This window comes from Pimephales promelas, chromosome 8 (assembly GCF_988280905.1).
Source record: "Pimephales promelas chromosome 8, fPimPro1.hap1.1, whole genome shotgun sequence".
NCBI classification, from domain to species: domain Eukaryota; kingdom Metazoa; phylum Chordata; class Actinopteri; order Cypriniformes; family Leuciscidae; genus Pimephales; species Pimephales promelas.
Window position 1 is genome coordinate 21399067 of NC_142776.1, and position 14221 is coordinate 21413287.

General features: G+C 42.0%; 1 protein-coding gene across 2 annotated transcripts; it reads left to right on the forward strand.

Annotated features, from left to right (window-relative positions):
- The first annotated feature begins 395 nt into the window (after window positions 1-395).
- Window positions 396-9500, forward strand: amotl2a (angiomotin like 2a). 2 transcript variants are annotated; one of them, XM_039691630.2, is made up of 11 exons: window positions 396-588; window positions 1237-1967; window positions 2053-2245; window positions 3804-3948; window positions 4044-4130; window positions 5550-5845; window positions 5932-6131; window positions 6230-6331; window positions 6448-6614; window positions 7123-7296; window positions 7612-9500. In XM_039691630.2, exons 2-11 carry the CDS (start codon window positions 1243-1245, stop codon window positions 7680-7682), a joined length of 2160 nt encoding a protein of 719 aa, XP_039547564.2. In that variant the 5' UTR covers window positions 396-588; window positions 1237-1242; the 3' UTR covers window positions 7683-9500. The 2 variants fall into 2 exon arrangements, with proteins under 2 accessions (XP_039547564.2, XP_039547563.2); XM_039691629.2 differs by having other exon boundaries at window positions 398-588; window positions 1177-1967.
- Window positions 9501-14221: the final 4721 nt, after the last annotated feature.

Consider the following 14221-nt stretch of genomic DNA (forward strand, 5'->3'; position numbering starts at 1 on the left):
TTTTCTTGTTTGTTTTTTGTGTAGGCTACATGCATTTACATGCAAGTCATGCATTTATGAGTAGGCTTAATTGAGCGCGCTGAAACTTCACAAGAACGTGTAGTAAAGCAAAACAACAAAGGGTACAGATCTCTGCTACTTTTACTGCATTCCTCTCACCGTTAAAAACAAAAGCGCCTTCCAGAAGCAGGACAAATGCGCACGGGGCTGCGAGTGAATGCAGTTCCGCTGGTCGCGCGCACTGCCCGCCCCCCTTCAGCAGCGCGCTCCGCTTGGGTCGAACGGTTCTCCCTGCGATACCCGAGAGGGGGCGGGGCGAGCGACAAGCGGAACTGCTTTTGATCCCCGAGGGACTGCAGCCTTCGCATTCCGCGCATTCCAAAGGCCGTGAACAATCGGAGCTCGGTCATTTATTAGCAGAGCCCCTCCCCTCCTGATCTCAGTCTGCTGGAGGAGCTCTCCAGACGCGCACGCAAGTCAAACATACGCATGGAAATAAAAGCCGTACTCAAAGAATTTCCTTAAGGATTATATCGTCAACCAGATATATCGTCCGTGTTTTTTTATTCGTAATGCTACTGTGATTTGGTGAGTTTTTAAGGAGTTTTAAAGTAGCTTGTTGTTGTTTAAAACTGAGTTTTATGTCACATCTTGCTTAGTTTCTTGCTGCTTTTGATACTGTGCGTAAACGATAGGGTTTGCTTTGTATGTTGTATTTGTTAATCCAACTGTTTTTACTTGAATTTGAATACTTTAGTGGAATAGACTATGTTGCATTGTGACTTAACTAGAAAAGAATGAGGAACTAGCTCTAACATTCATAATATCCCTTTGTTTCCATGCTCACTTTGGTATGTTTAAATGTATTGCTACAGTAGTGGTTGTAAAACAAAGGTGACCCACTGGATAGGAATTTGTGTTTGTAGCAGGAAATCATTTTCGCAACTTTGGAAAGTTATTTGATCCTACTCAATTTTTGTTCACTTCTAATTCTTATCAAGATTATAAACCTAAGAAGAAACCCAGTGCATTATTTTGGTATTTTGGGTAAATGTGGTGTTGCTATGGGTAAAGCCAGTCAGCCTAGAAGCATGAGGAGTGAGGCACCACTCAGTGTTTGCTGTTGTAGAGTGTTGCAATATAAATGAGTAATTTTAATTCTTTTTTTTTTTTCAGGTTCACAGTTCAGAAAAGTCTCATAACACACTATCGTTTATTGTTGTCTGCAAAACATAGACTGAAATGAGAACAGCAGAGGATTCGTCAGGCACTGTGCTGCACCGACTGATTCAAGAGCAGCTCCGTTATGGGAACCCTACTGACCCTACTCTGTTGGCCATCCAGCAGCAGGCACTGCGTGGAGGCAGCAGTGGAGGAGGTGCAGGAAGCCCTCGTTCATCTCTGGAAAGCCTAACGCAAGAGGAATCACTTTCTCCCCAGTTGTCCACCCGACAGGAGCCCCAGGGCCAAGAGCACCAGGGGGACTACCAGCATTTAGAGAGTCCAGTCTGCCACCTCTATCAGCTCCACACAGAGGAGCTGCCAACTTATGAGGAAGCAAAAGCACACTCACAGTACCTGGCCTACCAGAGAGATCAGGTAGGGCTTCAGCACTGCAGCCTGGAGACCCCTGGAGTGGTTGGAGGAGCCGAGCAGGACGAGGGCATGTGGGACGTGAAGCGGGAGCATGCTCGCTCGCTCAGCGAACGCCTCTTGCAGCTCTCGTTGGAGAGGAACTATGCCCATGACAATATTTCCATGAGCTCATCGCATAGCTTCCCTCAGCTCTCCAATAATCACTCTGGTCCTGTTGTGAATGAGAGGTTGATTCATGAGCCAGACCAACGCGGTCCACCCCCGGAGTACCCCTTTATGGTCAGATCCCCTGGATATATGCTTAGTCATTCACAGGAACATGGGCACTATTATAAAGAGCCCCCTCCTGCTTTCCACTCGCAGCATCACAGGTATAATCAGCTAGTTTTTATCACTTTATATTACATATAGGTACATTGTGGGTGCACACTAATGGCTTATATTTATTTCTAACAGGTTATTTCCAACCCAATCGCAAGCGCCTCACCACAGCGCCCTGCCCATGTTGACCCCTGCTGGCCAGGATGTCATTGTTGGAGGATACAGCATCCCGGTGAAAAACTGCCAAATAGAGCAGCTTATTAAAGAGAACGAGAGACTGAAGGGAGAAGTTGAGAGCTACAGCGAGAAGGCGACAAGGCTGCAGAAGGTAAGAGAGGACTCTTTGTTGCTGGTGGCTTCTAGAAACCTCCTAGAACTGTGATATTCTTGGTATTGTGCCACAGTTTTCCAATAGATGCAAAGGAGACAGCTGTGGCCTTTGATTTCAGTCTCTGAAATGACCCTACAAAGAGTGTGGAACAAGAAATCATTGTGCCCTGGTGTCTTCTAGCTGCTGCATTCTAAAGAGATTAGCCCTCTTGCAGTGTAGGAATGTGGGAAAGGGAGAGGATCACCAGAATTTCGATGTAATTTGAAAAGGACTCATTCCTAGTGACCGAGTGAAAATTCCCAGTAACTTAATTAGCATGTGAAACACTGAATTTACCCATGCCTGCAATGCCAAACATTTTTCTGTAATGTGATAATGTCATCACTGAAATACCAGAGTGTCAAGGCAAAACAAGGAGGGAGAAAACAAGCTTATGTTTGTTTTGCAAAGGATTATTGGGCATTGTGTATTTTGTGCAGTGTCATAACATAGATTGAATTTCAGTCCAGATTCATGCTTAGATTTGTTGTGATTCCAAGCGCTATCTTAAAAGTATGCCGTCCTAGAACAGTGGGTCATAAAGATCAAACTTTCTCGCCGACAAAAGAGCGATAAATTGTAAATCAGAGAACTCTAAAGGGGGAGGCCTCTCTGGGATGTTCTGTAGCCCTCTTTGTTGGGATTCCAATGGGATGCCAATTGGAGCAGATGTCTTGGCTCATCTCAGTGTCCGAGAATGAAGAAGGGGCTTTGCGTAGCCCACAGCTGACAGACTGGGCTGCTAAGAGCAACAACCAGACCCCACAGCTGTGGTTTCCATGACTGAATGGCCCCTTTCACTTTCACTCTTTAACAAATCCCCACATGGCACCCAGGGTCCTGCTTGTAAATTTACCAAGTAGTTTTAAAGTATAAATTAATAGAAATCAGTTATCTGATGTTGTGTAATTCATTTTTTTCTTTAAACGTACTCTTTCACAAGATATTTTCTGGGTCACAAATGCCATGCAGGTGCATATAGTGTTAAGTATTGTTCCTGTCTCAGTGAATGGTATGCATTCAAAACACACATTTCCTTTGTTCCCTGCATTTACCTTTGGCATCCCGCCCTGTATGGAGATGAATGTGCAGACACCTGGGACTCATAAGTGTTCTTTCAGGAATGTTGATTCAATTCCCAGTCCCTGGAGAGCTCTGTGAGAGTGATTCACTTGTGGGCAAGCACCATGAAGAGCTCAGCCAAGCACATTCTTCCCCTTTTTCCCTTTCTCTTCTTTTTTTTTTTGTCTATCTGTCATCCTTGTGCTTTGATATTTTGGTGTAAGAAAGAAAGGTTAAATTCACCCAAAAATGAAAATTGTCATATACTTAGCGTGATGTTGTTCCAAACAAGCATTAAATCCATCCATCCATCCCTCTGAACAGAAAAGAAGGCTCTTGGCATAATGTCCAAAATGCTCTTCCTTGCAGTGAGAGTAAATGGGGACTAGGAATTTAGGAATGTCTGTCTGTTAATAAATAACAGATATTAAAATGTCTTTCTCCTCTCTTTCAGCTCGAACAGGAGATTCAGAGGATATCGGAGGCATATGAGACTCTTATGAAGGGATCTGCTAAGAGAGAAGCCCTTGAGAAAACCATGAGAAACAAGCTTGAGAGTGAAATCAAGCGACTTCATGACTTCAACAGAGATCTCAGGGGTAATATATTTCACATAGCTGAGCTAATTGTCTTAAATATGAGCTACATGTTTAGGTATGAGGTGATAGATACTAATTGTTGACTCCCACATTAGACCGCCTGGAAACGGCCAATAAACAGAGAGCAGCCATGGAAGTTGAAGACAAGAGTCGGCATGCCTTCACCAAACTGGTTGAGCAAAGTAAGAATTCCCCTTTGCTCCTCTATAAATTATCCTTCTCCCAAATGTGTAGTCAAGCATGAAAGCAGCCCCAGCTGTTCCCATTGAGTTTTTTCTGTTTATGCTGTAGGCATAATAATGCATTCCTCTTAACAATGCACTGCGTGTTTATCATTGATGTGATTTCTGACATTTGGTTTGATATATTGCTGGCTACACTGAAATGGGCCATAAGCATAGCAAGACTTTTTCTAAACATATTGTGTTGTTTTGGTACATGCTATAGTCTTCGTTTCAGAATGTTGTTTTTGGAATTTGACCCAACCATTATTAACACTAAGTAAATGTGACCTGGATTCCTGAAATATTTTCAGGTATTTTGGGATATTCCATCCTCCTGGAATGTTTCCCAACAGCCCCCACCATTATTTCAGCCTCTGAGGCCCTAAGCACCCTCTTCTGATGCCCTGTGCACTGGCTCTCCATTTTTGGGCATATTAGCACTAAAGAATTCAGAGCTGTGTTAGGGTAAACTGGATTTGTTTTGCTAATCCTAATAGGGATTGTTGTTCAGCATTTGATTTGTATGATCCCAAGAGTAGACGTATAAAGTGATCCTTCATATTTGCATAATAAAATTGGTTTACCCCAAAGGGGAAAATGTTTATGCAAACAAAAATTATCAATGTTTCCTTCTGAGCCAACACATAGCTCCATGGAAGCATGTCAAAGCCACGATTCGGCATCTCTGAAGGCTTAAAAATGTGCAGGTTATTATGCTTTATGACCTAGTGGAACATTTGCTTTACTTGTTTACTGCCTGCCTCAGAGGCATTCCAGAGATCCAGTTAGTACAAAGACGTGCCTGTGTGCGTAAGTGGATAAGAGAAAATCTGCATTCCATTAAAAGGCATTTGCTTTGGGTTGTATAATCAGCGTAGAAGCGGAATAGAAGACTAATTGCTGTCTAATTTTTTTTTTTTATCTCACAAGGCATTCAGAGTGACCCAAAAACAACTGAGCTGGGCTTTAGTATGTCCCTTTTCAGTATGCAAAGTCATCTTAGAGGGTTTGAGGAATCAGCCTCCCAAATGGGAATATAGTGAATCGCTTTTGTAATCTGGGAATTCTAAAGCAAGTCTGCAGCGTAGGTCAAAGGACACAGGGAAACTCGGCCACTCCCCTGCAAACCCAGACAGACATGTGTAAATCAAGCCTGCCTCTTTTGTTCCAGACTCTTGTGGGAAGCTTATCCCCTGAGAATTGGTTAGAATGAGACTACAGCCCAGGGAATGTTCTCGACACACCCCAGTCTTACAGCATGGTCATTCATTTTGTGGCCTGTGTAACAACTAAGCATGATGACTGAGTAGCACTACTTGTACCCTTACCGTAGTAGTGGTACATGGTTCTCACAATGTCTGTTTTTTCTGTCCATAGATGAGGATCACCTTCGAGAGCGGGAACGTCTGGAAAAAGAGCTGCAGCATCTGCGGGGCTCAGGGGAAGAATGGAAGAGGCGGCGTGAAGCCTTGGAACAAGCGCTGATCTCCGCTCAGACACGAAATAGGCAGCTGGAAGAAGAGTTACGCAGGAAAAGAGCATACGTGGAAAAGGTGGAGAGGATGCAGAGTGCCCTAGCGCAATTGCAGGCAGCATGCGAGAAGAGGGAGGCGCTGGAGTTACGACTGAGGACAAGGCTGGAGCAGGAACTGAAGAGCCTGAGAGCGCAGCAGGTAAAAAAAGACAATATTTTGTTCACCCAGTTGGTGTGTGAGAATAAACGTCTTGGGATCGAAAAGTAAAACGTTTTCTCTTTCAGTGGCAGTCTCATGCCCAGCAAACGAGCCCTGGGTCCTACTCGGACCTTAACGCGTCCTCTCTACACCAGCAACTGAGGGAGAGGGAGGAGCAGGTTCTGGCCCTGGAAGCTGACATCACTCGCTGGGAGCAAAAGTATCTTGAGGAGAGCACGATGCGTCAGTTCGCCATGGATGCCGCTGCTACTGCTGCAGCTCAGAGGTGAGTCAAAAGAATAGACAACCTTTGTGTCAAAGATTGGAAATAGAAATAACTTGACATCATTTTTGACTCATGTATAACTGTAATGCTCTTTCCAGGGATACAACAATCATCAACCATTCACCCCGTCATTCACCCAATAGCAGCTTCAATGAGGACCTGCCGTCCCCCAACCACAGGCATCAGGAGATGGAAAACAGGTACGTCCACTATTATGCTCCTATCTGCAACTGGAAAGTCAGTCTATATTTGTTAGCAAAATTAAATATTTTGTTTCCTTTAGTGTCTATTTCCTTAAAGTAGTTTGTTTTATCAGGATTCGAGCACTTTATGCTCAACTTTTGGAGAAGGATGCTATTATAAAGGTCATGCAGCAGCGGTCACGAAGAGAGCAAGGCCGACTTGAACCGCAAGGCCTACGACCTGCTCGATCTGTGCCCTCCATCAACACGGTTGCCACACCTAGTACCACCCGAACCAAAGGTGAGCATAGTAGCCTTAAGTCAGGGGTGTCAAATCTTGTTGCTGGATGGCCATCTTCCTGCAGAGTTTAGCTTCAACCTGACAGTCTGCCCTTTCTAGTAATCTTAGACCTTGATTAGCTGGGTTGTAGCTAAACTTTTCAGGATGTTGGGCCTCCAAGAGCAGGATTGGACTCCTTCCATAGGCCAATGTGCCTGTGTCCTATTTGAACCGAAAAAGACATACATGTATACTTTCAGTTGGACAACTGGCTTCTTCTTTACTTAGTGGCTATGTAATGTCGCCAAGGAAGAATGTGGCATCCGAAATAAAATGAGTGTGGCGACTAGCCAGTGTTCCTTAAATAGGTAACATCTCATGAAACGGAATGCATTTCAGTCTCCCTCTTTTCTAGAATAGATTCTCCAGAATAGTAAAGGGAGTTTACAGGATGGCAAATGTTTGCGTGGTGGCATGCATATGTTTAAACCAGTAATTAAACTGCTTCCTTTTCCGTCTGCGATTTCAGGGAAGAGCCTCTCAGATGACCAGACAGCAGCCGCGTCAATGCCTCCATTGCCCCTTCAGCTCTCCAAAACTCAGTGTCGAGACCGCAGCACCCAGTGTGAAGAGCCTTCAGATGAGGCCAACCCTAAAGCAGAACCTGTTGAAGCTATATCTGCTCTACAGCCTTACATTTCTGGTGCGTAAACTCGTGTGCATGAACCCATCCTCACTCATCTCACTTCTTTATTTGGTGTCTCTGGAACACTTTGATAAGATTTGTTGGTTGACATGACAAATCGAATGTGTAGTATCAGGTGCTAAAAGCAACACTTAATGGTAGACCTTCTATAATGATGGTGCATACTTGCCCTTTTGAACCAAAGTTGTTAAAGAATAACCTGAGCACCATGTCAAGGCAACAGTTGGGGAATGAACTCAAACAAAACAGTCAAAGCTTTTTTGCTCTCCAGATACTAGCCAACAAAGCTGAAGATCTTACATTTCATTACAGATTCGACTTCTCTCAACACAACCCAGATGACCAGCGCTGTTGAAAATGACATGGTAGAGATCCTTATCTGAATTCTGAGACGAACAGTGTTCAGCTTGATGCTGCCTTCTGCTCTTACACACTGAATGTTCTCCTTGGGTCTCCGTCTGAGGTCCAATCATGTCAAGAGAAGGTGTGCTTGCTTTGAGAAGGAACTCCCCATTGAAGCCGGTCAGTGTTTGTATCAGGAAGTGAGAGGAACAGATGGTGGGAGTAACCTAAAACTGATCCTTGGTGAAGGAGAGCTGAGCTCTCTTGACCGTTCCTCCACACGTTAAATGAAAGTTTTTCATCTCGCCTGGTTACTCAACCTGGACTGTGAGATGTATGGTCTGAATGTAAGGTACTTGGACAGTACATTACAGAGCTCCAAAAAGCTACCACAAGACTTATAAACGCATCGTATATGTTGATGTTCTTTTGTATTTATGATTATTGCTGCTGATTGTGTTTGAAGAGTGTTGTCAGAATGGAGTAATAGGAAGTAATCCCACTGTTGTGAAACATTTGTTTGTTTGTTTTTTACTTTCCTCAAAGGAACAACCAAGGGCAGTGTTGGTTCTTTTTTTTTTCCCCTGTTTTTTTACCACTTAAGTATACCAACCCATGTAAGACTATATCCCACATTCCTAGATAAAATGCACAGACGAATATATCCCTAACTTTATATACTCCATGTATAGTAGATGTGCCATCGCAACTGCTTCGTCCTGAAATATCAAGAAAAGAATAGTTTGGATTGTTGGAGGCCAAATGGAGTTTGAACCGGGAGGCCTAGGATTAGACAATTTACAGGAATAGTTGGGTAATACCTTAACTAGCACTCCCTTTGACTAAATTATCCTTACAGTTGGCGTTCTTACTATAACTGACTGACAGTGGGCGCTTCTCACTTCCTGATTTAAGTGGCGGAATGGGAAGCCTCCTTTTGGGAACAGTGGAAGGGTACATACTCTTTTAGTGACACTTATGGTAAGTGTTACTTAGGAGGGACAGGAGCTGATGTTTCAGATGCCATATTATTATTATTTTGCACCCAGAACTGCAACCACCATACTTGCCACTCCCTCGCAGACAAGCTGGAGCTAATCTTCCCACATTCCTCTGTGGTGGAATGCCCCTGCTCAGAGGAAAAAAGCTATCTCCAGACTGACCCTTGGCCTTGCTCATAACGGTTGCCATTTAGACTACCATCCTCTTTTTGGATCTGTTTATTTTCGTAGTGCTGCAGTAGCTGGATCTCCTGCAAGCATTTAAATGCTAGTTTTGATGTTGACTCAAAGGTTCTCTAATGTAGTGACTGTGACTTGCCTTGATTTGAGACAGAGACATTTCTGCCTGTCTGAAACATCTGTTCTCAACCAAGACTACACTTGCATTGGTTTGTGGTGGGATAATGGTATAAACAGTTAAACTAACAAAAACAAACAGTCTTATCTATGTGGGTAATGTGTTAATTTAACCTTTTCTCACTTTTATTAAATGCTTATTTTCCTATTGTCTCCGATACGAAGCATTGCTGGCCAATGCTTTGTATTGGGAGTCATGCTTGTTTTGTTCACTACTCGGACTGTTTACAGAAAGGACGGTTTTGAATTGAGAGAATTTAATATATTTTGTATATTATTTTACTTTTTGGTATTTAGTAATGTGATCATGCCAAAGATTTGCATTACAATTAAGTTATATAATAAAACTGAGCATTAGCTACGTGAAATGTAGATACGCAGTTCAAACTGGTTGACCCATATTTGGATGTTGCCGTGAACTTCAAGAATGGGGAATTGTTTTGTATGTCATTAACATTTCAGTTATTTGAATAAAACTTTAATATATATCTTTACAAAGACTGTGTCTGCTGGTTTTTGTCTTGGCTGAGAAGGTGGGGGGGAAATAAAGTCTTAAACCATAGCGGACATTATAGACTGTAAGTGTACAATAAATTTACACTCAACCCCTCTCCGAATTGCTCACTCGTTTTCATTCACACCTTCAAGTGAACGGTATCAATGGATTAACGTAGGGAATAGTGATTGAGGGTTTAGGTTCGAATTTCAAGTTCAGCTCAAGACTTGAATTGGATGTGTATGAGAAGGGAGACATACAAAACGTGCAGTGGTGGGGGTCCTCACGACAGGTTTGAGAAGCACTGCTCTATAGAATAAATGCTTGTAGTATAAATTAAATTTGGCTGTATACAGCTGTCATGTGGCTTACAGCTGCGTCGCTTCACTGCCATTCACAACTCCTCTCCTGTGGTCTGTTTTAGGCACTTCCGAATCTGGAAGTTAAAGGTCATATTGCTTATTTTTTTTGCATGTTTTTGAATACAGACATTCTACTCTTTTCATGTACAGTTTTTTGCCTAATGATATAGTAGGGAAATGGGCATATTTGGAGGCAGGGTAGAGCGTTCACCTGCTTTAGGCAAATTAAACCTAACCAGACAAGGGTCTCAACTGTTTGGAATGCTTTGCAAGCCATATTGATTTAAAACTTTATAGCTCAACATTGAGAGGAATTTGCCCTCTGAGTAAAACATGTTAAAGCATTCCATTCCAAATGGGGAAGAAGAAAATGTCTGACATGTTAGGTAAGAAGGGGAATTAAAATGCTTCAGAGTTTAGGTCTAATCCTGATCAAACTCACCTGCCTGTACCTTTCTAGAGCTGTGTTTGAGATTGACCCCTATACCTTCATTCCTTATTCCCTAGCCTATTAGTCCACTAATAGTCCAGTGAAAGAGCGAATGAAAACAAGTGAGTGAATTCGGACACTAAGTGCGCCGGAAGGGCTGTCACTTTTGCATAGTTTTTGCTTGCTTTAATAATCATAATAAAGATTTGAAACCTTACAAACTTGCAGGTCCAGTAGTGATGACAAGATTTATCTTGAATTCTGTCATGGAAACTAGCATAATGAATGGATTGATGGATAATTCACCTGTGCGCACCATCTGACTAGACGTGGGAATTCATTCAGCTCGACTCTCATAGTGCATTATGGGTTTTTTCTAGCAGTTGAGTGTACATCAGTTGTACACTCATTAATGTGTTGCATTATGGAATTGAATGAGTGCACTCGATAAAGTCCACTATGGTTTCGGTCACCACAACAAATGACTGTCCCCTCAAATAGTGCCCCGTTTAAGGGTATAAGGAGATATTTCGGACACCGCCTAGTAATCCAGAAGACTTTGATTAGCTTGGTTGGAGCTAAACTCTGCAAGACCTCATTTTTACTCATTTAGCTGATGCTTTTTTCCAAAGCGACTAAAAATTGCTGTCAGAGGTCGCATGCCTCTGGAGCAACTAGGGGTCAAAGGGATAGTTCACTTCGAAATTAATTTTTGATATGTTTTAGCTTACCTCAAGGGCATCCTTGGTGGGGGTAGGTGTCTTTGTTTCCACAGTATTTTCAATTTTGACATTTTTCAGTCAAACCGTTGTTGTCTATCAGTCATACACTGGAGGCTAAGGGGGTCCACCAAAAAGCATGCACAGAGAAGTCAAAATTAAACATGATTTAATGACTCGTAAATGTAAGTACACATTGATGGCCTAAGACACGAAACGAGTGGTTTTTGTGAGAAAACGAACAGTATTTATATTGTTTTTACCTCGTGTAATCACAGTGACGTCCAAGTGATCTGAATCAGTTGTGCAATGTCCAACTGAACCGAACTGAACCAGTTCAATGTTACGCCGGAAGTGATCGTTTGCGTGTGACGCCACTCAATATTTACACGGAGATTTCGGAAGTTTTACCTTTTACTAAACATATTTAGATATGTTTACACAGAGCGAAGCGCCCGTGCCGTCAGATCATTTTGTCATGGCTATGATTACAAGAGGTAAAAACGATATAAATACTGTTCGGTTTCTCACACAAACCGCTCGTTTCGTGTCTTAGGCCATCAATGTGTACTTACATGTACGAGTCATTAAATCATGTTTAATTTGGACTTCTCTGTGCATGCTTTTTGAGGTGAACCGATTGAGGACCCCCTTCACCTCCAGTGTATGACTGACAGACAACAACGGTTTGACCAAAAACTGTCAAAATTGAAAATGCCGTGGAAACAAAGACACCTACATCTTGGATCCCCTTGAGGTAAGCTAAAACATATCAAAAATTAATTTTAAAGTGAACTATCCCTTTAAGTGTCTTGCTCAGGGACACATTGGTGTCTCACAGTGGATTCGAACCCGTATCTCTCACACCAAAGGCATGTGTCTTATCCATGCACCATCACCTCCTTGAGCCAGAGTTGTGAAGCTCTGCATTATTGAGATCTCAGATTTGAGGAACACTGCTTTAGAAGAGACAACATATTACTTGAGTCTTAAAAAAAAGATTCCTGTCGTATAGACAGGAATCTTATGAGGAAGTCTCACTTTTCACATTTAATATCATTGCTGTATAGGGTAAACAACCAGAGGGGATTTGTATTAGGTGCAAAACTATATAAAAAACGCCTGGTAGAATTTTACCTTCCCTGTAATGTCAGTGACATAAATCTCTTAAGAATTTTGACTCCCAAGTTCTGTTCATCTGATGCATTTTTTAAATATTTTTTTGAAGAATGCAGACAAATGATTCATGGTGTAAAAGCAGCCATTTTGGTACTCCAGTCTGCCAACTCAATATTCGAGTTTCAAGATAAACTACCTGGTATTATTCATTAATATCATGATCTTTGCTCACACTCTGACCAAAATGAATATTTTTACCCATTAAAAGCTGTGAGACACCTAACCGTGTTAAATAAGTCCACTGAGAAGAGGACTGTGTGCTCTTCAGAGGGTTTCTGTTTGCAGTATAAATATTTTGCCTCGCATGCCTCCCTCAGTAGGTGTGAGCTAGCATTCCATAAATGCTTTGCGAGATACCTGGCTGATGGGTTTACTTGTGACGGATCAGTGTGACTTTTCTCAGCTGCAAAAGTACAGACGCAAGGAATGCTCCAACTGGAATGTCCCTCTCATCAGGGGGCTCCAGTACACTTCAAGGTCAACCAATGGCCTGTTAGCAGTCACCTCCTTCCACCACCAGAGCCATCAATGTCCAAGTGCAACAGCAGGTTGCTGGGCTTATAAATCATTTGGATACCACTGTGCCTTCATATAATGTAAAGCATTTCTTGTCTCACTCGGACAGTCTTCTTCATTTCTGGTGTGCTGTCTAGGTGAGAGGTCAGATTGGTGGACTAAGAGCTTCAACATCTGTTAGTGCGCATACTAGGATCACACGTTGCTCCATAGGGAATGTCATTCTTGGCTCTCTGCTAGTATTAGCAGGCTTCCCAGGCTCCCCAAAATTCAGCAGAATCATCTGGGACTGAGTCCATTCCAGAAACATCTGCAATTTAACATTGTAAAGCTTTCTTTTTTAGAACAGGACTGGTTGAAGGCATCAGTGGTTTCTTTAGATGAACATGTAGTGCTGTTTTGGTGTATTATATCAGTCAAAACTTAAAGGGACAGTTCGCTCAAAAAAATAAGATTCTGTCATTCATTCACCCTCATGTCTTTCTAAAAACTGATCACTTTTTTTCTTCTGTGGAACATAAAAGAATGTATTTTGAGAAATGTGCCTTCTTCTCGAATATGCCAAATGCTTCTGTACAATAATACATTATGCACCAGAGAAACATCTGGACATCTTGGTGCAGACATCTTTAGAATTTTGTCTTTAACCTTTGCGGTAATTTGTATATTTCTATGACATGGATGTTGACTTAGCTGGTGAAGTGGATTTTTGTTAGAATAAACGAAAGTTGTCATGAGCATTGTAATATTTGAAGTGGAGGTCATAACAAATATCATTCATAAATCCGTAAGATCTTACCTTCATGCTGTGGAATACAAACAGTAAGGAAGAACACAACAAGTACAGCGCTGAAAAGGGGCGGGGTTACAAGGTCTATGGTAGGTGAAAAACAGTATGTGAATTGAGTATTGTGTCTGAATTAGTATTCATAAAACAGGATAGGTGAAAAGTAGCAGAATAACCTACATGATTCTGAAGCGCACATCTGATGGAGACTTTACGATCCCATTGAGCCATGGGGGGAGGATTTGTGAATGGCAGTGAAGGGACACAACTGATGCCGCGGGTCACATGACAATGACAACATGGCTGATGTAATTTGACAGAATTTAATTTATACTACCATACTATAAAGAACATACTTTTGTGAAGTAAGTTGTAACCAAATGTAGTACCTATATGCAATTGTGGGTGTTTTTTGGTCCACACAATGGCAGTCAAAGGGCTCCAAAGTTGTGTTGTTTTCAAAATATCTACTTTTGTGTCCCGCAAAAGAAATAAATGCTTACAGCTTACCACTTCTCATGAATAAGCCATCTTGCAAATGTTTTACACTATAGTGTTCAGAAATGTTTTTCCAGTGATGCCCACACTGACTCAGCCAATGGAAAGCACATTATTATTATTGGGTCACATTATATTACTTGGTCAAGGACCTTAGTAACACATACAAATAATTCAAATAAGTCAAAATGTTGTGTTTTACACCAGTTTCCATGGTGATGCCCTAAGATTTTAA

What these genes read in the sequence shown, in the direction of transcription:
- amotl2a (XM_039691630.2), top strand. Translation starts at nt 1,243, where the DNA reads ATGAGAACAGCAGAGGATTCGTCAGGCACTGTGCTGCACCGACTGATT. An exon ending in TTCCACTCGCAGCATCACAG is followed by an intron (nt 1,968 to 2,052) that starts GTATAATCAGCT and finishes TATTTCTAACAG; the next exon opens with GTTATTTCCAACCCAATCGC. An exon ending in AGAGCCTGAGAGCGCAGCAG is followed by an intron (nt 5,846 to 5,931) that starts GTAAAAAAAGAC and finishes TTTCTCTTTCAG; the next exon opens with TGGCAGTCTCATGCCCAGCA.